Below are 24,082 nucleotides of genomic sequence, written 5' to 3'. Positions count from 1 at the left end.
ATTTTATTCTGTGTCTACCTCTTCATTCTTCCAAGGTGAGAGAGAGAGAACCCTGGACATTGAGGTAAAAAAATCCTGCAACTATATCATAATTACATAAAAACATATGTAATGTAATATTCTTTCACATGGTACAGACATTAAAAAATGAATGAAAACTTCCATTTTGATGAAAAAATAACTTTTACAATTTATTTTTCTCATTTGAAACTTTCTGCTTTTATTTGCTTTTTATTTTCTTTTATTCTATTTTCTTGTTTTTTAAAATTATTATTCTTGAGCTTCTTCCTCCTTTATTCTTGCAATCTTGGATTTCTACTTTTCTCGTGAAAAGATTTAAAGTCTACGATTTGACCTCGGAGTAAAATCTTGGCTGAAGCATATCAGTGATATTAAGTTGTCAATATTTTGTATTGTTTTACATTTCCTCCTTGGTTCCATAGTTACTTAGCTGGATATGTTTTTATTCTAAGTAGTTACAAATGTTTGCTATTAATTTGGAATATGGACAAAAAACATGGTGCTTTTTAATACTTTTTTTTTTTGCTTTTTAATATTTTTCTGTGTACCTTAGTATTCGATCAATTTTTTTTAACTGCTATGTGTGCTTTAAAAGGTGATACAGTCTCTGTTTACAGGGACAAAGTTTAAGATATATTTCTGTTGACTCCATTCTATTATTTATTCCTATCTACTTCATCTAACAAATTTACAGTGGGATCACAAAGTTGTCTTCTACAACTATTCTGTCCATATTTTCCTTTTTATAAGTTTTGCTTACATTTTTATATTACACCCTTAGAACAAATAATCTGGGGCACCTGGGTGGCTCAGTCATTTAAGGGCCCAACGTTGACTCAGGTCATGATCTCAAGGTTCATGAGTTTGAGCCCCACATTGGGCTGTGTGCTGTCAGTGCAGTCCCAACTTCAGATCCTCTGTCCCCCTCTCTTTCGGCCCCTCCCTTGCTCATGCTTGTGTGCTCACTCTGTCGCTCAAAAATAAACATTAAAAAAAGAATAATTTAACTGTTATATCTTCCTTGTAGTATATTTTTTGTTACTATTGACTGCATACTTTTCTCCCCTTGTCTTTTACTTTGTCTGATATGAATTCTGCCACGTTTGTGTCCTTCATATTTATTTTTTGCCTAACTTTGACTTGTTCATTTTTAAACTTTAACCTCTCTAGGTCAACTTATTTCAAGATCCTTCCTTAGTATTTATCATTTAACTGGATTTTGTTTGTTAAGTCACTCTACATTCTTTCTTTTTTAACTAGGGAATTTACCCGGTTATATTTATAGTCATAATTGTTACATTTGGCCTCGCTTTTCCCTGCTTTTCTTTCCTTGTTCTTTAAACATTTTTTTTCCCCATTTTCTTTGCTAGGGATGTTTCTTAATTAAGTTTGCATCTTAGAATCTAGCTCAGTACCTTGCCATGACAAGTATCCACTACAACATTTGTGGAATTAATTAGTAAGTATAGCATAGATGGTTTGTACAATGCTATGAAAGATACACATGCTGCTTTTAACCGTATTAGTGATTAATTTTCGGAGCATTTAGAAACCAATCTTAAACTTTCAAGACTAACAAGAGAATAATAAAGTTCTACTCCTCTTTACTGAAACTGAAGAATTTGGCACTTCTGAATTCCTCTTGGCAAACCTACTACTCTAATCTTTGTCAATTTAAGTCACATTTATTATCACCACCATTTTCTTATTTTTACAATAGGGAACATTTGTTTTGCATAAAAAGGGTAGTTAAGACAATTGTTTTAGATATAGATCTTTTTATTTAACTTGTTTTCATTCTTACTTCCAGTCTTTTCCAGCTATGATTTCCTCATTCTTGTTCTTATTTTCTCATTTTCCTGGCAAATATCTTTAATTATGATGTTCAGGGAGGTATCAGGTATCAGGGTTTCTAAATCTTTGCCCATGTATGAACATTTTCTATTTCTTTCCAAACTAGATGGCCTCGGGGAGTGTATCAGAGTCTCCAAACCTCACGTCTCTCTGGAAATTCTGACAGGATGGCTTTGGGGTCACGCTTCTCACTCCTCAGCCAAGCATTTCTGCTAAAGGCAACACTGTGTGCCTAGCTGGTTAACACCCATCAGGTATATCCTCAGGTATACTTGAAATAGGTACAAGTGTGAGAACCAGTCTTTCAGAATTTAGCGTCGTTGACAAGGCTGAGGCCAAGTTTTGTTTCTGCAGGGGTAACCCGACTTTCCATTCTGAGGCATCGGATGGGGCTGGGCCAGGGCCATCTCTGTGGCTAGTGCTGAATGGCACTGGGGTTGGCAGCCCCTCCAGAGCCACATGCAGTGGGGCGGGAGTTCCCAACAAATGTTCTCAAACAAACATCAGTTCTGTTACTAGAAGGTGGGGGGTAGGGATGCCTGGCAGCTGGAAACCACACATGTCCACCACAGGCAAGCTGATGGGAAAGGGATTTCACTCGACCAAATGTGGACCCTCTATGGGGTATCTTCTCAGTATTCTTACTCAGAGTTTCTAGATTATGTGACTTAAACCTAAAGGGTTGAACTGAGGTCATTTTCTTGATCTTGTGCTTGTGATCTTGATCTTGTGTTTTTTCCAATGGATACAGGTCTGTACACGTAACTTGGGTAATACCTATCCGTTGTATAGAATGTGGACGTTAATCATGTTTTTTTCCTAAAGGAATTGGGAAGTATGAAGTGTAGAAGATTACTTTCACTTATATATCCATGTTGTCCCAGAGAGTGTGGCTTTCCTGTGCTGAGCTGAGAGTCCTGGGGACTTGGAATTTAGTGTTCATGTAACACCTCCTAGGTGTCTCATTCCACCATTCTCACTTTTATAGTGTGAAGCATTTGCGTCATGTAAAGAAAATGTACTTATCACAATTATTTAGATGTATATATCCTCTGCCACAAACTGAGTTTAATATTAACTGTAACTCATTTATTTTGGGAGGGAAAAGGGTGTTTAGTGGTGGAGACTGAAGGGCTAACTGGAAGGGGAAATGCCTTGGAACTCAGGCTCCTAGTGCGTAGATTATCCGCACAGTTGTCTTCATGCTTGGTATTTCAAAACAGAGTAACAGAAAATAAAATTAAAATGGCTTAAGGGAAAATTCTTACAAGACCAGATGAATAGAAGAAATAGTATTTAGAAGATATCAAAGGCAATTAACTTAAGTAGATTTAACTAAAATTATAAATTATATCAACTAAAAAACCTAGTGCAGCTAAAACAAATATGTTTGAATAGAACCCATTATAGGCCAAGATATGGTTGACTACTGCATATTTCCTGGCTTTCCTAGGCTGACCATGTGAGTTAAGAGTTTCCCGCAAGGATGCCTCATGACTTTGGAGGACAGTGAAAACAAAGTCAAGGTCCATGTTGAGTTTTGGCATCTTAAACTCAGAATGTCTTGTCTCATAAGCCAACTGGATTCACTAAATGTCTTCCAAACTTGTTGCTGACAAATACATCTTTTCCCATTCTATAATATACAGGTGTTTCTATTTTTAAACCAAGCACAGGGCTTTATTTTTACCCTAACAAGTGCTCTGGTTCTTTATTTGAGCCCATTGCTATATAGAATCTGTGATAAAGTGCCTTTAATTTACCTCCAAGTTTCTTGCTATCTACAAATATCACTGTAGATTTCTGTATCCTCCAAATATATCTGATAAAAATGAACAGAACACAACTTTTTAAACTGTAGTTTTAAAGTAAAATAAACATTTGTCATCATAAGAAAATATCCATTATCTTCATAGAGAAAGGAAAATGCTATATGACCCTATTTCTCTGATTTGTAGGGAGGTGGATCTTTCTGCTGGGACTGGTGAGAACAAACTTTTCTGGAATCTACGGAAGGGGCGACAGACCTCACGGCACCATCTGTGAGGGCCGGGCCCACAGAGATGAGGTGTTCAGCGAAGGTTCCTGAGGCTGTTCAGGCCTGTCTCAAACTATGATGAAGGGCAGGGTGAGAAATGAGGGGCCCTGGCAATGTCCCCAGCCCAGAGGTTTCCTCTGCCAGAGCATTTGTTGTTGCTCATGTTGTTCTGCTTTCATCTACGTAATACTAGAAAGGGCATGGAAAAAGATATTTGCTTTGCAACATCATGGCAAAAAAAAAAAAAAAAAAAAAAAAATTCCAACTGTATCAAAAGCTTGGCAATTTTATAACAAAAAAAGGCTCATACTGTCCAGCTCCCACAATTGGGAAGCGAGGCAGCAAGGATAATCCTGCCACGCCTGCCAGCTTCTGGAGAAAAAGTGAGTATGTCCATCAGTGGATCTTGTTGAGACAAGAGAGAAGGACGAGGAAAAATATTCCACAAGTTTCATACATACAACCATCTTAACCACAAAGAACTATAATAAATATAATGAATTTGAAAATCTGCATTTCTAAACATTTCACTTTCATTTAGATTTAATTGACAAGATAATCTATTACTCTGACTAAAATTCTTTTAACTAATGAAAAAAAAAAAAAGGACACATGACCTGAGGACAATCTGATTTTGCTTTATTGAATATTATCCCAATCCAATATTTACAGATGTAATTAAATGGAATTTATAAGACTACCAAGTGGAACATTTAAAAAAGTTAATCTGAGACACTCTTACTGGAAATCATCGATTCATATGTGTTAATACCATAACTAATTTAAAATTTTCAGCCAATATCCAAGGTGGTTCAGTTCATAAAAACTCTTTTCAAGAAGAGAGAAGTCTGAGGAAATAAAAAGAAAAATGTTCAGAAAAATATTTCCATATCTAGTCACAATCTTCCAGTTTTTCTGTAAAAGAAATTCGATAACAATTATAGACATTCTGGCCACCACGAACTAACAGATTTCTTAACTGCATGACTATTTTCCTCAATGCCATATTTTGCTTTAAGCACAGAAAAACTATTTCTTCTTTTGTCATGTTTTCATGATAGGCTTAACCATTTTTTTATGTTTAAAAAGAAATATGTATCCAAATTTAAATCAGCACCTAAATACTAGGGCCACACATTATTATTACCTTGACTGTCCATTAGAGATGGTCCATGGAAGGTATAGGATGGACAACAAAGATGGCGTTCCTCTAACTAGTCATAGGTGTGACTTACTGTAGAAGCCAGTGGCTTTCATAGACATTCAGAGGACACCAGATCTACTGTTGTCTGAAAGAACACCAGGGATATGTTCCTGGTGTTTGGGACTAAGGGCCCAAATTTACATCTGCAACATTGTCAGGGCCCAAAAAATTGGGGATCACAGTGGCAGATTGGGGGGGGGGATTTTTTTCTCTCTCTGTACAAATTTAAAGGTATGTCTCTGCTTTTAGGTGGGCTAGGTTTACTCCTCAAACACAGAATTCAAGAACGACAGAATTTCTTATCTTGAAGAAGTATGTGCTTACATTACTACACAGAGTCTATTCTCCCTTTTTCTTAGCAAGATGGTGGTTCTTCAAAATGTATTGTTATTACTATTTTTAGATATTAAAATGTAAATATCACATGTTAATATTCAAACGTTAAATCTAAAATTTAATCCTATCTATGTATTTCAAAAATGTCAAGATAAAATAAAGCAGTGTGTCAGTGATAGTAACTTCTGTATTAAAGCCCTGAAAACGAAACAGTTTTTAATGGTATTCATTTTTGCTAGAACAATACTGCCAAAGGGGTAAGCATGACATGAAAAATCGTAACGAATAAATATCAATTTATTATCCACAATTTAAAAACATTCACTTTAAAAGAAAAAAGAAATAAAAACATTCACTTGGGGGAGCCTGGGTGGCTCCATCGGTTAAGTGTCAGACTCTTGATTTCAGCTCAGGTCCTGATCTCACAGTTCGTGGGTTGCAGCACTGTGTTGGGCTCTGTGCTGACAGTGCAGAGCCTGCTTGGAATTCTCTCTCTTTCCCTCTCTCTCTACCCCTCCCCCTTCTCTCAAAATAAATAAATAAACTTTAAAAAAGCCAAAACATTCACTTGCCAAAAAGGAATCTGGAAATGGCGGTGGTTCTGGATTCTTTTAAGTGAAACTTCCCTAATACACAATAAATAAGTTTCCTGCTCAACAAACCTGTTTTTAGATAATACAAATTTTATGTTATGGATCATCATATAGTTTAATTCACTGGAGTCCACATTAATGGTGCTTGAAGGCCCATTTTTAAGTAACAGAAATTAACCCTCTTTATGAACAGTTTAAATAGCTGATAAAAATATACAGAAATGAGGATAAAACTGGAACAGTGGAGCAAGGTATATTTGCAATCCAACCATGGCACAGAGCATATGCACCTTCCTCTTTATTGATTCCTCAATGTTAATATGTGCACACATCTGTTTTATAGATATCCGATAATACATCAGATAATAATAATCGATGCGTTTCTATTCAATGTAAATATACCACTATGAATGTGAACTTTTTTCTTAAGTCCACATTTTGTTTTAGAAATTGCCAACACATTGATGACCATTGCCATTGGTTAATAGTATTCATGGGTGGGGTGCCTGGGTGGCTCAGGTAGTTAAGCCTCCGACTTTGGCTCAGGTCATGATCTCAGGGTTCGTGGGTTCGAGCCCCGTACCAGGCTCTGTGCTGACAGCTCGGAGCCTGGAGCCTGCTTCGGATTCTGTATCTCCCTCTCTCTCTGCTCCTCCCCCATTCGTGTTCTGTCTCTCTCTCTCTCTCAAAAATAAATAAACTTTAAAAAATTTCGTAAAAATGGTACATTCATGAGAGTGGCATGCTAGCTTTCTCAAAATGCAGGGCAGACTTACCAATATGGTTAATAGTTGATCATTTTTCGGAGGGCATCATAGCACTTCCATTTGTCTGGGATGTAGAATGGCTCAAAAATGTGAGGAAATGGTGTGTCATACCCACATACTCTTGATATAGGAGCCTCTAGGTTCAGGAAACATTCTTCCTGCAGAGAAGAACACAGATAGTTAACTTCAAGAATATTCTCTTTTATTCACAGAGATGAAATGTTTTCATTTAGAATACGGTTTTATCCAAGGGCATTAAAATAATTAAGTATATTTTAATGTAAAAAAAAAGTTAAAAAATAAAGTAACAAACAGCATGTTGGGCTCAATCCCAATTTTACTTAAAATGTTTTCATCTACAGGCATTTGAATTTATGCCTACACATACCTCTACCGCTTAAGTCTAATTGGGATTATACCAAACACGCTGTCCTACAAATACAAGTGTAAGTCATGACAAAATCATAATGAAATGTTCACAGGAAACTCTGCGGCTTAAAATTAGTGATGGTATATGTTTTTTCTTGTTTCCTGTGTTTTTCTAGTTGTGTATGCAATGGACATGCATTATGTTCATAATCTATGTTTGTAATTATTCTACACTGCCACACTGAACATCTACCAGTTACTTAGCTGTGCCTGCAGTCTCTCATGGCTAGGCTTCTGTAGATGCTGATGGTCCCCTGCCCAAGTCACTGCCCAAGCCCATCACTCTCTGCCTGACTGATGTGTGCACATCTCTCAGATATCATGTTAGGAGTCACCTCTGCTGGGAAGCCCTCCTTGGTGGCACTTCCCCAACCCTGCACCACTGATAAGAGAGGGGCTTCTGCCCTGAGCTCTCGCAGAACTGAACTCAGAAAGATCAGCAAGTTGCCTAATTATCTGTCTCTCCTGAGAGACAATGAACTCCATGAAGCTAGAGCTCTGGTTCAAAAATGTAAAATCCCAACCACAGAAGAATCCTGTAGGAAATTATCTTCAGGGGGAAAAAAAAAAAGTTATTCAGGTGGCAAATTCATACTTAAAATTTTTAGGAGGTTAAAAAAATCTGAAGAGAGATATATGATTAAACTATTCCTATGAAAATGATATTAATGTTACCATTCACAGCTATTACCTCAAATTAAATCTTAGGTGTTTTCCGAATGTTGCCAGAAAGAAGGGGAGTGGAGGTGTTGAGCAAAGTGAGAGGGAGGGAGGTACAGGCCTCCAGTTAGAGAATGAGGTAAGTCACGGGAATAAAAAGCAGAGCGTAAGGAACACAGTCAATGATACTGTAATAGCCATGTAATGGGAGGCAGCCACACTTGTGGAGAACATAGCATGATGTATAAACTTGTCAAATTACTAAGTTGCATGCCTGAAACAAATGTAGCACCGTGTGTCAACTACACTAAAACAAAACAAGAGCAACAACAACAGAACCCTTAGGTTTTTTTATGCACCTGCATTCTACATTACCTTGCTTTACAAAGGATTTGAGGTTCACCTTTCCTTACGTATTGTACTTAATTGCACTTTATTTTTTTTTTTTGCTTAACACAAATGTTTTATTTTTTTAAAGTTTTCATTTAAACTCCAGTTAACATACAGTATAATATTAGTTTCAGGTGTACAATACAGTGACTCAACACTTCTGTACAATAGCCGGTGCTCATCACAAGTGCACTCTTTAATCCCCATCACCTATTTCACCCCTCCTCCCCACCCACTGACCCCTCTGGTAACCATCAGTTTGTCCTCTATAGTTAAGAATCTGTTTCTTGATTTGCCTCTCTCCTTTGTTTCTTAATTTTCACGTATGACCGAAATCATATGGAATTTGTCTTTCTCTAACTTATTTCACTTAGCATAATACTCTCTAGCTCCATCCACATCATCGCAAATGATAAGATTTCATTCCTTTTTATGGCTGAGCAATATTCCATTGTGTGTGAGTGTGTGTGTGTGTGTGTGTGTGCATGCGTGTGTGTATACATGATTTAAAAATATATTTTACATATTTATAATATGTGTGTGTATATATATGCATGCCACCATATACATACACCACATCTTTAACCATTCATCAGTCAATGGACATTTGGGCTGTTTCCATAGTTGGCTATTGTATTATTTTGACATTTTCATTTGAGCAGAAAGTTTTACATGAAGGAAACATGACAACTCATGTTCAATACCTATCCTCTGTGGATATTTCTTCAAGTGACAAGCATATTAGGGCAGAAAGAGCCTGGGAACAGAACAAATTAGCATCAAGATACAACCGGCCATTAACAGACCTCACTCTGCCCCCATAACCACTGTGGTTTATATTATCAAACACCAAGTAAGTGCTAGTTTTTCCTCACAACAGGAAATCTTCATTAACAACTTGAGAACACTATATACATAAGGCTTAAAGAGTAACCTAAGAAATTCCACTACTAATATGCTAAAAAAAAAAAACAAACAGGTGGATTGTTTCTTGACTGCAACAAGTAATTTTAAAGGGATTTAAATTGTTGATGTGGGATTAACTCAGTTTTATTACTTTAATTGATATGGGCTTTTCCCCATCTTCCCTGATTATTTTACTCTTCATAACTGCAAGTACAGAAAATCAAAGGTAAAACATTTTACTAAATGCCCTTGACTTTACACCTGCTATAAAATACTGCTCTTTCAAAGTTGGAAAGCTGGGCTACAACAGAACGATCTGCCAGTATTTGTGAAAATGACTCCCTTTAACATAATGACTAACATCATCAAACTTTTTTTTCAAATAGCAATGCTCCTAATTCCTCAAGAATGTTAAAGTCACCCTTTACAAGATACATCTGTGTGTACAAAACAGATGAACATAAGGGAAGCAAAGGTAATGAAAAAAAAAAAAAAAAAACAGGTAGGGAGACAAAACATAAGAGACTCTTAAATATGGAGAACAAAATAGAGAGTTACCGGAGGGATTGTGGGAGGGGGGATGGGCTAAGTGGGTAAGGGGCATTAAGGAACCTACTCCTGAAATCATTGTTGCACTGTATGTTAACTAACTTGGATGTAAATTTAAAAAAATAAATTAAATTTAAAAACAAAAACAAGATACTTCTGTGTGTTTGCATGGGCACAGAAAAAGGTCTGAAATGTCACACTTAAACTATAACCAGTGGTCACCCTCTGAGGCAAAGAGGTTTTCGAGAAAGGACTCTACTTCACACTTCAAATGTATTGTTTGAGTTTTTATGAAACAGTATTACTTTTGTAATTAAATGACACTGACATAAAAGAGTAAAGGATCACCTTCTTTATGTGAATAAAAATTACTATTTTATGTTAGTTTTGTAACTTTATACGTAGCATTTCCTTAATTTGGAAATAATTACTGTACATTAAATGGAATTAAAGGATTATAAAGTACTATATGTAAATATATACAGTATATTTTTAACATCATGGAGGATAACATAAGGATAGATAACAGAGGACTATGGCTCAATTTTTGTAAGGATAGGCCCTAACCAATTGAAACAGTTTGAAATTTTAATGCTTTGCTAACTGAAGTAATATTAGAGATTTAAGTTATTCCTTCCACGGACTTGTGTTAAAACTTCTTGTAAAGAGATTGGAAATAAGATGTTTGGGTCAAGCAGCTGCACACAGTGACTTCCTACTGAACTGGTTCATACACAAATGATTTATGTGTGGCTATATGTTTCTTTCTGCAACCATCAAAACAGGGCAACCTTGTTCACCCTGTTTTTTTCATACAGAAACTATATTCACACTCACATTTACAAAAAAATATTTGAATTTCATCAGCAGATTTGTAGATCAATGTACCAGATTAATCCTCCAGAAATCATATCTCTATTATATACCACATTATGACACCATAATTATCGTAACCATGTACCTGAATTTCCAAGACAGGCCAGATTAACTGTATTTTTCTTTTCCATTGACTGAATAAGTACACTCATATTTTAAAAACTGATGTTTTCTTGGAGTTCCTGGACGGCTCAGTTAGTTAAGTGGCCACCTCTTGATTTCAGCTCAGATCATGATCTCATAGTTCATGGGATGGAGCCCCTCGTCGGGCTCCGTGCTGGGTGTGGAGCCTACTTAAGATTCCCTCTCTTCTCTTCTCTTCTCTTCTCTTCTCTTCTCTCTCTCTCTCTCTCTCTCTCTCTCTCTCTTTCTCTCCCCACCACCATCCCCCCAGGCCCTCTCCTGCTCATACACACATGCTCTCTCTCTCTCTCAAAAATAAACAAATAAAAACTATGATGATTTTTCATTCAAAAATAGTAACTCACATAAAATTAAAGAAAAAATAATTACCTAACCCACAGAATTGTGAGAACTACAGGTCTTGTCCAGCACAGGGGCTAACATGGGAAACATCGGTTTCTGCTCCTCTCCTTGGAGAGCTTGTATGTGGAGCAGCTCAGTCCACATGGGACAATTACAGATGTAACTGTGAGGTTCCAAAGCAGATTACAGTGTAATATGTAACCAGGGACATCAGAAGAGAACCCAGACAGGTGCCAAGAGAAACTTTTCTCCAGCTATTCATGGTCCTAAGTATCACCATGGATCCAGTGAGAAGGAGTGTACATGAACCCTGAAGCAATCGCCTAGTTACATTTACATTTTGTTGTGGTGTGTGCTTTCACATAGTAATCAGGTGCTTAAAAGGAAACAGAAATTCCTTCCAAAAGACCATTGTGTGACATTCTAGTATATGGTATTCAAAATTTACTTCTGAATATCTGTCATTCTGAGAATTTTTTTTTCTAAAATATGTTAACAATAGGGCGCGTGGGTGGTTCAGTCAGTTAAGCATCTGACTCTTGGTTTTGGCTCCGGTCATGATCTTGTGGTTCATGAGTTCAAGCCCCGCATGAGGCTCCACACAGAGCATAAGCCCGCTTAGGATTCTATCTCTCCCTCTCTCTCTGCCCCGCCCCTACTCTTGCTCTCCCTCTTTCAAAAAAACAAACAAACAAACAAAGAAAAAAAAAAACCTTTAAAATAAAATGTTAATAATAGTAACCAGTACTAACGATGTAACAGGAATGGTACTTAATGAATTATACTTTATATTTTATCTCTAACAAATCTATGAGGTAGGTATTATATTCCATTTCGCAGATGAGGAAATCAAGGTGAAAGAATTTGTCCAAGGTCAAATAGCTACATACATAGCCAATTAAGATTCCAACTGGACTGCAAAGCCCGTGTTCCTAGTCACTCTTCTGCAAAATGACTATTGATGATAGTAATAACAAGAAAGATGATAGATAGATAGATAGATAGATAGATAGATAAAAATAGGAATAAAGAAGAATGGTAAAATAGAAAGCAGGCTGGGATGGAGGTTTTAGAACAGAGTCTCAAGAGGCATAATGGGTTAAATGCAGTCTTATACATAAGGAAGGCAGAGGCTAAGACATGTAAAGAACTTGAAAAGCACACCTGTAAGCCTAAAAGTCACACATAGAGCAATAAACAGATGGTCCCGGGTATCAGCAACCTCCTGAGTTATCCTAAGTGATTTAAATCAACATAACTTAAATTGTTTATATATTAGCCATCTGGGTTGCTATGCATATTATAACCAGAAAAGGAAGCAGACAATCTGAAATAACAATTCCAAATCATAAAAACTATAGATGTGAACGAAATATATTCTTTATTTGCCTATTTGTAACAAAACAAAACAAAGTTTTAAGTATCTTGTTAAGATAGCAGAGGACAGAGATCCTGCATATTTTTTAGCAGGTAAGAGAGAACAAGTAAAAATTAATTAAATTGGATCCATTATTGTTTTAAGAAAAATAAAATTAACAATACATTTCTAAAAATTAAGTGTACTACATTCAGTCCTGTGTTTTAGTGACTGTAATATAGATTGTATAGTATGTGCATGCAAATATGAATATATTAGGGCTTTCATGGGATCTCACAAAATCTCTCAACACGTAACCTCATCTCCCCATTAAAGTTTTAAGTATATCAACCATAAATTCTCCTGTCACAATGTCACAGGAGTTATGGCACTGAAATCAGTCTCAGGCATTCCACATTGTGGCTTCAATCACTCTCTCCACAAATCTTTTCACTGTTTTTATGGCAAAGCTGTGTAATATAATTGATACAGCATGGAATTTGGAAGTCTATTTAAAGGGAATCTTTGTTTTCCTATGATTTCATTTTTCCAAACCCCTGTTTACTCAATAGCAAATTAGAGGTATTGAAAAATATTATATTATCCTATTGTTTCATAACTCTATTGTTACTTTGCCTATTTGCGTCTCCAGATTGTGCAGTAGCATATGAAGAGTACCAGGTTTCAAGCTTGACACATCATAGTGCTCAGTAATTGCTAGGTTTTTGTTTTCTCTTAAGATTTTCTAAGTTATAATAAACACAAAGTATTTGAAATGATAGATCAAATCATCAATGAAGAGAAGATTCTGGTACACAGAACGGTCAACACTGAGAAGTAATATCCCTTATAGCACTGGAGCTACCCTTTACTGGAGACTTACTAAGCCTTAAAAAATGTAAGAAAATACCAAAAATAACTAAGTGCTGTATGAGGAAGGAGGGTAGAAATCGCTGAGGTTATGAGAGAAACAGGCTACATTCAGGCCTCAAGGAAAGCAAGGGTCCGGTGCTGCCCCCTGGTGGGAGTCAGGGAATGTGGACACAAATTGCCAGTTCCTGGGGCTGGAATGACAGATTGTGTGGCTAGATAAGAAAGTCAAGAGCTCTGGAAATGGTTAAAAAAATCTACCCCCTCTCCCCCAGAAGAACATAATTTCCCAGCAGGGCCACTATAGAAAAGTAGGCTGTCAGTTAGCTACTGGATGGTTACAAGTAAAAGAGCCCAATCTAATTGAATGTAATCAGGGCATATATACTTTGAAAAACAGTAAAGAATAAAGACCATGCAGTATCATTTGATTTAGTTTTAAAGTAACCATTTGGTTTTGCTTTTTATTTCAAGGCAAACCCAGGCTTGGATTTCTTTCTAGGAAAAATTCTGGATAATTTTTATTCAGTTCTTCTAATGACAGAAAGTTGGATACAGCCTATTGTGTAAGACCACATACCTTCTTGAGTTGGAAAGTTGTGAAAAAAAGTTAAAAGTGAGATAAGAAAACTTCAGTGTTTTTTATGTATGTACCTAATTTCTTATAGCTGATATAGGCTGTTTACATTACTTAAATTTTCCTGAAAAACTAATTTTTCTAAACATTTAATGGAAGGTCAGAAAGGCAGGACACTGTAATGAGAAACACATCACAAGTCAGAATAGGCATACATTGCCTACAGGATTACCTGATAAATCAAGATTTTATGTTCCTCCTTGGAATAATGAGAAACATCAGTTCATTACTTAATTTCAAAGTTATAGCTCAGAAATTGATTTTTAAATTACTTTGCAAACAAAAAGGTCCCAAATATATCACATAATCATTATTATGCCACCAATAACCCATTTAAACTATGAGAATATATTTTGTTTCCAAGAGGGGGATAGGATGGGAGTAAATTAAGCTATAAATGTAATAAGCACCAAGCCAGACATAGATCATAGAGTTATCATTTCTTCTCTAGGAGAAAAAGAATAATACACAGCTTTAAATGATTTTGGATGTGCTTACTTTCCAACCTGAATTCCAATACCATTTAGTCCTAATTTAGTTAAACTGTTAAATTAACAATAGAACAAGAGATTTTGCTTCTAAGTTCAATTAGTTGTCTAGAGGTCATAATGAGCAGTGCAAGAGTAAAACTCTAAAAAATATGAAAAAGACCTGAATATACCAGATGATGTAAACTTGATAGCCATAAAGTCAATGAACTTCGAGACTTAAGTTGATTAGTCTTATCTATGTAAGGCTAGACATCATCCAGCCTCCCAATACTATCAGAGAATATTTGTTTTAAATTTGATTTAAATCTGCCATCAAAACTTGCCCATAGCCAAAACATGAGCTTTAGCAGATGAGAAAAAAATGATTCTGGTGTCTTGAATCACACTTCCTTAGCAAATGAGTCACAGAAACCTGTGAAGGCACTATGCCAGCAACTCCAAATTAATTTCATTACTGAATTAAATAAATACAACTTTTACTAATGTAACATATTATTTTTCATTTAAATAATGGTTTAAGTAGTATGTATCATGTTTTTAAAATATAGCTTAGAAGACATATTAGGCTGTACCAATTTTCCACATAACACAGACCTATGAAATTAAATCTTCAGATAGCACAGTCCCTAATTTGCCCTCAAACATTAGAGTTACGTTTATTTTATGTTTCTAATACCATATGCACACAAGATGCATTCAACAAACACTTGTTGATTTGAAGCTTCTCACGTTTAAAACACAGCTGAACCAGTACAACTAACTGAAACAGTATATGAGTAATATAATTTTATCTAGCTTTCTATAATACCTAAAAACATGTATAGTCTGTCCCAAAAACATGTATTTCAGCAAGGCTTCTCTGTAGAATCATAATCTTGACTAAATTAAAAGCTGAGATTTCTATTATTTAACTTCGCTGAAATGTCTTCAGTATCTGAGGACTTAAAAAAAAAATCCCATTTCTTCCTCTTGAATGCAAATTACTGGCAATCTGGTACAATTTTTGTTTTCTACGATTTCTTTAGCTAAAGAATGGAGCTGAATTCTAAATTAGGATTTTCATTTAAATTCAAATTCCATTTTTAAAATGGAAGCTTATTTTCTGAAGTTAGAAATATTATTTCTGAACTAAATGTGTTTCCCTGGATATAGGCTAGCTACCTAAAACAAAGTTGGAGTATGATATTAAAATCTGCATAGAAATGATTCATGCCTCAAATTCTATAGTCGTTAAGATATAAACATGTTACTATAAAATTATCTATGAATCTCAATATATTAACTGTGGAAACTAAAGTAGAACACATTTTAAAATCAAACTATAACATTAAAACAAACGATTTATTATATAAAAGGGATTGCTTTTGTTTCTCAGAATGATGGCTTTTATAAATTTCACTGTTTTAAAATCAGAAAATAAGTGAAAGTAAGTGATAACTCATGTCTACAATTTCTGATGTTTTCTAAAACCACTTTTTAAGAAAGTACATAGTGTTCATTATAGCCCAGGGACTGAACTAACTACTTTACAAACACTAACTCATTTTGTTGTTCATAAAAACTAAATTAGCAACCACAGAGGTAAAACTAGCACCCCATCCAAACCACTTTGGTTTTCCAGGTAAAACCGGTACAAGTTTGGTTCTGCTTCCCAACTTTGCCCCAGATACTGTCTTGAGCTGCCGCATCACCTTCACCTGACCAGCACGGTGAGAAACAGCAGCTAAAAAGGTCATTTCTTCATTAAGTCTTCCTGCAAAGAAGCATCGTGCTTATTTGCAGCAGTCAGTCTGTTCTGTTCTGAGGCTTTAAAAGTTCAAAATTTAAAGTTAAGATTCTTTTCAGATATCCTATGTGCAGATATATAAATGTGCAGACATTCAAAACGTACCGCGGCAACAATGCTTTTGTTAAAACAATTCATATTCAATAGAGAGGGGGAAAAAAGGCAATGCTCTCAAATTTCCACAGACGCTGAAGCTTCTCAAATTTTATAGTTCACAATTCTTCCCTATAGAAGAAAGCATCGGCAGCAGCAAAGTTTGAAAGTGGAATTTCCTGAGAATGTGGGTGCATAACGATAAACATAAGCGGCGTGCAGTACTGGGTCGTCTCACGAACAAACCACTCTCTGTCAGGTAGGATTCTTGCTTTTGTTTGACAACAGGAAACTTCAAATACTCCTATAAAGCAACTTTTGATGATTTTATAAAGCATTCCGTTTTTCTGATTGTCTTTACCATAAAGTTATTCCTATAGAATTCTGCTACCAAATGGTCCTCGGAAGGCAGAAATCAATCCTTGGCAAGAGCAGCTTAATGATTCCTTTGTCTCGTAGACACAAAAAATAGATTCTTTTAGAATTTGGGAAACTGAACCTGCACTAGGAAAACTTCTATTAGGATCTGTCACTGTCCCAATTTTGCAACCTGTTTTTAAGTTTTGAGACTGATCACAAAACGAAACTACTAGCCCCTATTTAGCACCATCTTTCTAAAAAGCTTGAGAAGCTGGATAAAGAAATGATGGCTAAAACATTTGCTATTCTATGAATGATTTCTTGTTACAATATAAAGTTTCATGTGTGTGTGTGTGTGTGTGTGTGTGTTTACTGCTTTTTCATTTTCTTTAAATATGTCAAATTTCTAGTTTATGTTTTAGTTTATGTTTAAAACATGCTAAAACAACTTGCTAAATGTAGAAAAGGCAAGGAAAAGGGAAAAATCAATTTTATTTTATCTACAGAAGGCCCAAAGAGATGTGTCAATGTTTTTACTGAAATTAAACACACTTTTTTTTTTTAAGTTAATCTTGGGTGTCATAGCGACATAGCCTTTAAGCTGGGTTTTGCTGAATGAATAAATTAGACCAGGTTATTTTTCAGCACTTTAATTCTGGTCACCAGATAACTACAATTTTACTAAGAAAAGCACAACAGAAATGAATGTTCTAAGGCTATCATCAATTATTAGGGAGATGTAGGCAAAAATGTGTTAATTGGATCCCTGCAGTGGCAGCCCTCCCAAAGTTTAATAACTGAACAAATTAACAAAGCAAACAAGTTTTTGGCAGGAGTCTCTGACCTAAGTAAGAAGAGGCTTGTTAGGGCTCTCATTATTTACATGCAGATGACTTTTGCTAATAGGATGAGTTTAACCTTTTCATTAAAACAAATCTAGCACTTGTAATTGTTGTCTGCATTCAATTAAAATAAAATGCAGACTCCAAAATATATTTTCCTCTTTACTGTATTTACAGATCTATGTTTCTACCTTTAAAGTTGGTTCATATTTCTTACAAAGAAGCTTTTCAAATTAAATGTCTATGTTTTTGCATACACACCTTTTCAGAATTTCAAGAATAAGAGATATTTCAGAATGAGGGGAAAAATACACATACTTCCTTTTTTTTACTCCCATAACTGGGTTAATTGTATGCAGGTAAGATGAACCCAATTCTCACAAAGACCATATTGCATGCTCACTGTGGACAAACTTCTAATAAGCCTGATAAAATGACAGACACACTAGTGAAAGGTGATTAGTAACTGGGACCTGGTTCTGGATAATTTCACAGTTAAGTGCAAAAATATAATATTAAAAATGCCAAAGGTACTGTTTTTAGATGAACTCAATTTATGTAGTTTCTGTAAAAGGGTGATGTTCACACAGTTTACGTAAATGGACCAAAGCATTTACTTACTATTTTTTATCTACTTACTTGAGGCTGAACTCTATAAAAGTTCAATCAGGTCCCTCAATGAGGAATCAGGCTAAAATACATAGCACGGATTCCCCCACAGAGATCACAGGCGTTTCCCTACTGGGCATAGACACATGGACACAAATAATTCTGTGTGTATCAACACATCCTCGTGAATATCCCGAGAAACAATATGGAGCCTTACAGGAAAAGAAATGTATTTGTCCATGTGCTTGTCACTTCAGAAAAAGGAATATGTACATGTTTACAGAGAATAAAAAGCCCAGACATTTACTAAATAGTAACCCAAGAGATGTTCTTGTTTAATAATAAACAAGTACAATTATTTATGTAGTCTCAATTCTTTCAACAACCCTATGGAGTGTCAAAGCGAACCTTGCCACTGGCAAAGGTTAAGTGAGGTGGCCAACATCACGCAGGTGCCCACAGTTCTGTTGGTATTCAAACCAGCTCTGCTGCTTACTCTTAGATATCCTGCACAGGGCTTTAGATTTATGAGTAGGCAAGAGAATACTGCTTGGATATAGGGCAAAATTTGTATTTAGTGCTCTCATTATACCTGTGAAAGAGAAACTGGTGGAATTGTCTACTGGTTTATGTCAAGTCCTATATATATATATATATATATATATACATATATATATGTATGTATGTATATATATTAAGTCTAATAAAAAGCTTATTAGCAGTATAGAGTCTTGGGTCACGGTGGTCATTAGGAAGAGATGGGTCTCTAGAGCTACAGCAGATTAAGCTCAGATTTATTTGTTTGGCTTCTTTTAGATGCTTGTTGGGGAGAAGACGGGAAAATGAGGGGAAGGGAGGACATGAATAGATCTTGTTTCTACTATTGGTTTGATTGAGTGCAGGGCACAAACTGCCACTGTGAGTTCTGAAACTGACTTTGAATTCTGAGGAAAAAACCTGAATGTTCCACCAGTGGTTAGGCTGGGAGCTTAGAGTTTCTTTTACTGTAAGAGTAAAGACAATAATTTAAGTGCTTCATCAGGAAATGAAACTCGCTTCCTTTCATTTCCTTATCTATGGGAAAATCGAGATTTAACTTAAGTAGCTAAGTGATTTGATAAGAATGTGACAGCTTTTTGATAGATTGGAAAAATAGTTTAAATACACACAGGTTTACAAGTTTTACCCCAGCCTTTAACTTAAATTGGAATATGAAATTTAATCCTCTCCTTGCAGTAAATATTTTATAGCTATTCTCCACGGTTAACTCACTTAGTAGAGCTCTAACAGTACTGAAGAAAATTCCTGGAGTAAAGAAATGTCTTTTTGAGAATAAGATTAAATTCTTTTTTTTTTTTTTTTTTGCAATTAAAACAACAATCAACAAATAAGACATTGCAATTAAATTAATCTGAAATTGAAGTGTAAATTTAAGTGCAGTATGGGGTCTCCCTGTCTCAGACCGTACTCACTGGCTTCAATTAGTGGTTACTGGCACAGGCTCCACAGCTGGCACTGGGGTGTTTATTAAATAGCTGTGGGCTCTCATTATAGGTGTAAAGCTAGTTGCACACACATAAGTGCCACCAAGTGGACATGACTGTGTGTGGACGGGTCCATCCCCGTGCGTGAAAACAGATAGGTCCCAGTTGTCTGGGACAAGAACTCCAGACATCCCGAAGAAAATATCACATTTAAAAGCTCAATTAAAAAATCATATATGTATATAATATATCTGACTTAGGATGCATTAAAATTTCATCATTTTCAGTTCTCAGTCCCCTGAATGAGCATGCTTATATGTCTGACAAAACAAATCACCAACCCACGAGGATTTTCCTTAGGTTTCCTCAAATGCTAATTATGTAGCAAATCTAATTAAGTGTGTATGATTCACTTCAGCAGTAGGTACTTCAGTTACTTCAGAATTGCCGAAGGGGATCTGAAGTGTCTATTCTCCCTCCAAGACAATCATGCTGCGTGCCAAACTGATAACCATTAAACACAGCTGCAGAGCAAATGTGCGGTCTTGGTCCTGTAAATACAGTGTTCACACATCAATCTGCCCTGTGAGCAATTTCGGATTCAGAACTACCGATTACAGGTTTATGTTACTGTTAAATAAGTATTATATACGGGTATTTTCACCCAGCACAGCTTGAACAGATTTCTATATGTCATGAGAGTTTCTTCCACCTACGGATACTCACGGAAACTCTGAAAACCCCAAACAGTGATAAATGCATTCGATCAGCATCTTGTTGAACTGGTTTTCAAGCTCTATTCCTCACGCAAGAAAAGTCAAAGTTGCTTTGTTGTGTTTGAGAACATATTTGTGGACTAATTAACATGCAGTATAGTTAACCTCATTCCTGAAGAAAATCACATATGCTGTGTTTATTGTAAATGCTTTTCTTTTAGTTACAGTCAGTAAGTGTGCAAAACAAATCTATGGACAAATCTGAATTTACAGAAATTAAACTATTTTTATTTCAGTAACTCAAATAATCTCCATGGAAGGAAATTCTTTTCAGAGGGGCTCTGCAAACTGGGTGGGTTGCCGGAAGCTTCAGGCCATGACCGAATTCCCTCCAGAGGCTGTTAGATCGCTATGGCAACTACCCTTTCCCTATCAATAAGCAACAGCTCCGAACACTGATATTCTTAAAAAAATGGTTTCCTTTTCTGTGGCCATAACGATATGAACTAGTTTCCAGACTGAAATATCCCACTTTTCGTGCAAAACAAACAACACATTTGCTGACTGAATTCACTAGAATTCGTCTTTATAAATAAATGTAAAACTAGTGAAATGAGCCACTGTACCCCAGTTCAGTTTCAAAACAAGGTAAAAGTTGTGACGTAAGTAATCTAAGGATGTCACAGCTGGAATGTGTGATGTGTGGAGTTCCAGGCAGAAGAATAAAGCTGGTCTCCCGAGAGCAAATGACATATCGGAAGCAAAACTTCCAAGAAAACAACATGCTTCCACCCAGCTCTTGGAGTCTCTTAAAAGAAGCACACATTTGAAGAGCTGCATTTCTTATCTGTAGTTATTTCCAGATACGTAATTATTACTGTGCAGGGTAGTAAATAAGCTGAGTACATTTATTAAATTAAATAACATCTCCCTCCCACTTAAGGAGACGAGCGTTTGCCAGCTTTGTCTTCACGGATTCAAGTATCCATCTCTCCAGCTGTGCCTCACTCGAGGTGTGCAAAACCAACACTACATAGTCTCATGCACACTGCTCTCCACAGCCCATTGTCTTAGAGGTACATGCCTGACACAGAGTGGGCCCCAATAGATATCTCCTAACCGAACAGATCTAGTTTCTCCTTACATTGTTTCACTCTGGGGCATTAATGAGCTTAGTCACTGATGAGGCAAAAAAGTCAACAAGACAGGAACTGGGGTGTGGACATTTTTGCTCCTTAGCGATTACTGAATGCTGTCTTACTCATCTACCAGACGCCACACTGTTTATTGTCATCATGCCCTCCCCTAGTTAAAAGCTTTCCTTGGCTCCCCAAAGCTTATTCTTTATTTACCCCGATTTCTCTCACAGCCCCGTACAGACATGCACAGGCCCACCTCCATTCCGAAGCTTACCATGTTATAACACTGCCTTTACACAAACCTCTCTTCACCAATTCCCTGCTTTTGCTATCCTTTGCTAGCTTCACACAGTCCACATCGCAAAATTAGCTCAAATGCCCTTTTCCAGGAAGCCTCACAACCTTGATGTTGATTTTTTAAAATTCATGTATTCAATCATTCGTCAAATGCTTCAGAGCCTATTATGTCCCTACCTGCATAGAGTTTTATATTCTAGTGGGGGAAATAAGTATGAGGACGGGCTGGAAAGGAAGTATGCAGGGGTCTGTGACAGATCATAACAGGGAGCTAGAGCTCCAAGAGATACTGAGAGCTCAGGAAGGAGCTTTCTGAGGAGGTGGTATTTGAAAACCATGAGCAACTAGCTCTGCCCAGAAACAGGTAGGAGCATTCCTGCCAGGTCATACAAGTACAAAGGCCCAGGGGCAGAAAAGAGCCTGGCGTGATCCAGAGAGGGAGAGAAAGCTGGTGGGCCTGTAGCACAGGAGGAGGGGAGAGCTTGCAAGGGAGGAGGAACAACGGGGCGGGACAACCAGATGGCCAGGTGGCCACCAGACCAGCCCTGGCAGGAAAACAGTAACATATGTTTTTGATACTTCACATATCTATATTTTACTGAGTACATACAAGAGTACCTACAGAGATTTACAAGATTCTCCAGGTAGACCCAGGGTTCATTTTCAGGAAATCAGAAATATCATCAGAGATGGATACTGGACTTGCTGATAATGAGACACCAAAGAACACAGGGACGAGGGTAGTAAGTCAAAGCACACAACATAAACAGACTATTTGGGGGGGGGGGCGGAGCAGAATTTATTCTCCAAATAAATTTTTGGGAAGTGATCACTTCATTCAGTAGAAAACTTTCTGAGGATCAACACTGAAATGCCCACTTCTGAGGAAAATAAAAATAGGGGATTTTAGAATTGGAAGTACTTTACTATACTTTGTGGCTAACTGGAATCCCTTCCTGGTGAATATTCAAATACCTTTTCTCTTCTAGTAATTCAGTAGATTTACTACCATATCTAATTCCTTAACGATAATATAAATTTCCCATTTACTCACACTACTGACTTCCTCTCCCTATTTCTTATCTCTGCATCTCTCTCAGTGGTTTTTTTATGGTTATGTATTATAAAGAAAAAGGCTCAAAACGGAAAAACCTAGCAACGTGCATGAAGATTATATTTTTGTAAGTGTTATTTATTGTTCCTTTGGCAAGGATTAGGAATCCATTGCAGATAGAAACATATTTTCATATGCTCCATCTAGGGGCAGTAGAGAAAAACCTTTCCTCTCATTCATGTGCTTGCTGGGGTTTTGTTTTGTTGTGTTGTGTTTTGTTTATTTATTTATTTATTTATTGAGAGAGAGAGAGAGAGAGAGAGAGAGAGAGAAAGAGAAAGAGAGCACATGTGTGTACATGCAGGAGAGGGGCAGAGAGAGAATCCCAAGCAGACTCCAGCTGTCAGCACAGAGCCCAATGCTGGGCTCGATCTCACAAACCATGAGATCATGTCCTGAGCTGAAATCAAGAGTCAGATACTTAACTGACTGAGCCACTCAGGAGCCCATCCCTGCTGGGTTTTCTGTCATCAAAGCTGATTACAGTATAGCAAATTCTGAGCTAGTCCCATAATAATGTTGCTACCTAGCAAGCTGGGGTGATTGTGAGGTAATATAAAAATGAAGGAGGGGCGCCTGGGTGGCGCAGTCGGTTAAGCGTCCGACTTCAGCCAGGTCACGATCTCGCGGTCCGTGAGTTCGAGCCCCGCGTCAGGCTCTGGGCTGATGGCTCGGAGCCTGGAGCCTGTTTCCGATTCTGTGTCTGCCTCTCTCTCTGCCCCTCCCCCGTTCATGCTATGTCTCTCTCTGTCCCAAAAATAAATAAAAAACGTTGAAAAAAAATTAAAAAAAAAAAATGAAGGAAAAATATAATTAGGAAGTTTCCCATGCACTCAATTATACAACGTTGAGAAGGGTTTATTTGTTTTTGCTTAGCATTTATTTTAATTCTGATTTATAAAGATTCTGATTATTTGAAAGTTCTGTTATTTGGAATTATTAGTTGAAATCTCTTAGAAAGTTTAATTCCAATTAGCTGTCTTTTTGTTTTGTGGAAAAATGTTCTTTTTGTGAAAAAGAATGACAAAACATCTCAACTTCTTTGGTTCTCGGACTAATTACTGTACCAGAAAGTAAAAAGACTCGGGTCCTTGTCCTGAATCTGTTATCAGCTAGGTAAGTGACAAGACAGTGTGGCTCTAGCTTCTCTTAATCATTCACACTGCCTGCCAGGGTGC

The 24,082-nt window shown here is 36.6% G+C and overlaps 1 protein-coding gene across 2 annotated transcripts in view; it reads right to left on the bottom strand.

Moving 5' to 3' along the window:
* Nucleotides 1-4,535: 4,535 nt before the first annotated feature.
* BCKDHB (branched chain keto acid dehydrogenase E1 subunit beta) overlaps nucleotides 4,536-24,082 on the bottom strand; it is a 203,337-nt gene continuing 183,790 nt past the window's right edge. The window contains exons 10-11 of one of the 2 annotated variants that reach the window (XM_049653936.1): nucleotides 6,823-6,971; nucleotides 4,536-4,828 (exon numbers count right to left, since the gene is read on the bottom strand). In XM_049653936.1, coding sequence (XP_049509893.1) covers nucleotides 6,831-6,971 — 141 coding nt within the window. In that variant the 3' untranslated portion in view covers nucleotides 4,536-4,828; nucleotides 6,823-6,830. The remainder of the gene's footprint in view (nucleotides 4,829-6,822; nucleotides 6,972-24,082) is intronic. The other variant, XM_049653934.1, reaches the window with a different exon arrangement.

Source organism: Panthera uncia, assembly GCF_023721935.1.
Source record: "Panthera uncia isolate 11264 chromosome B2 unlocalized genomic scaffold, Puncia_PCG_1.0 HiC_scaffold_24, whole genome shotgun sequence".
NCBI classification, from domain to species: Eukaryota; Metazoa; Chordata; class Mammalia; order Carnivora; family Felidae; genus Panthera; species Panthera uncia.
This window is presented reverse-complemented; position numbering and strand designations above follow the sequence as displayed.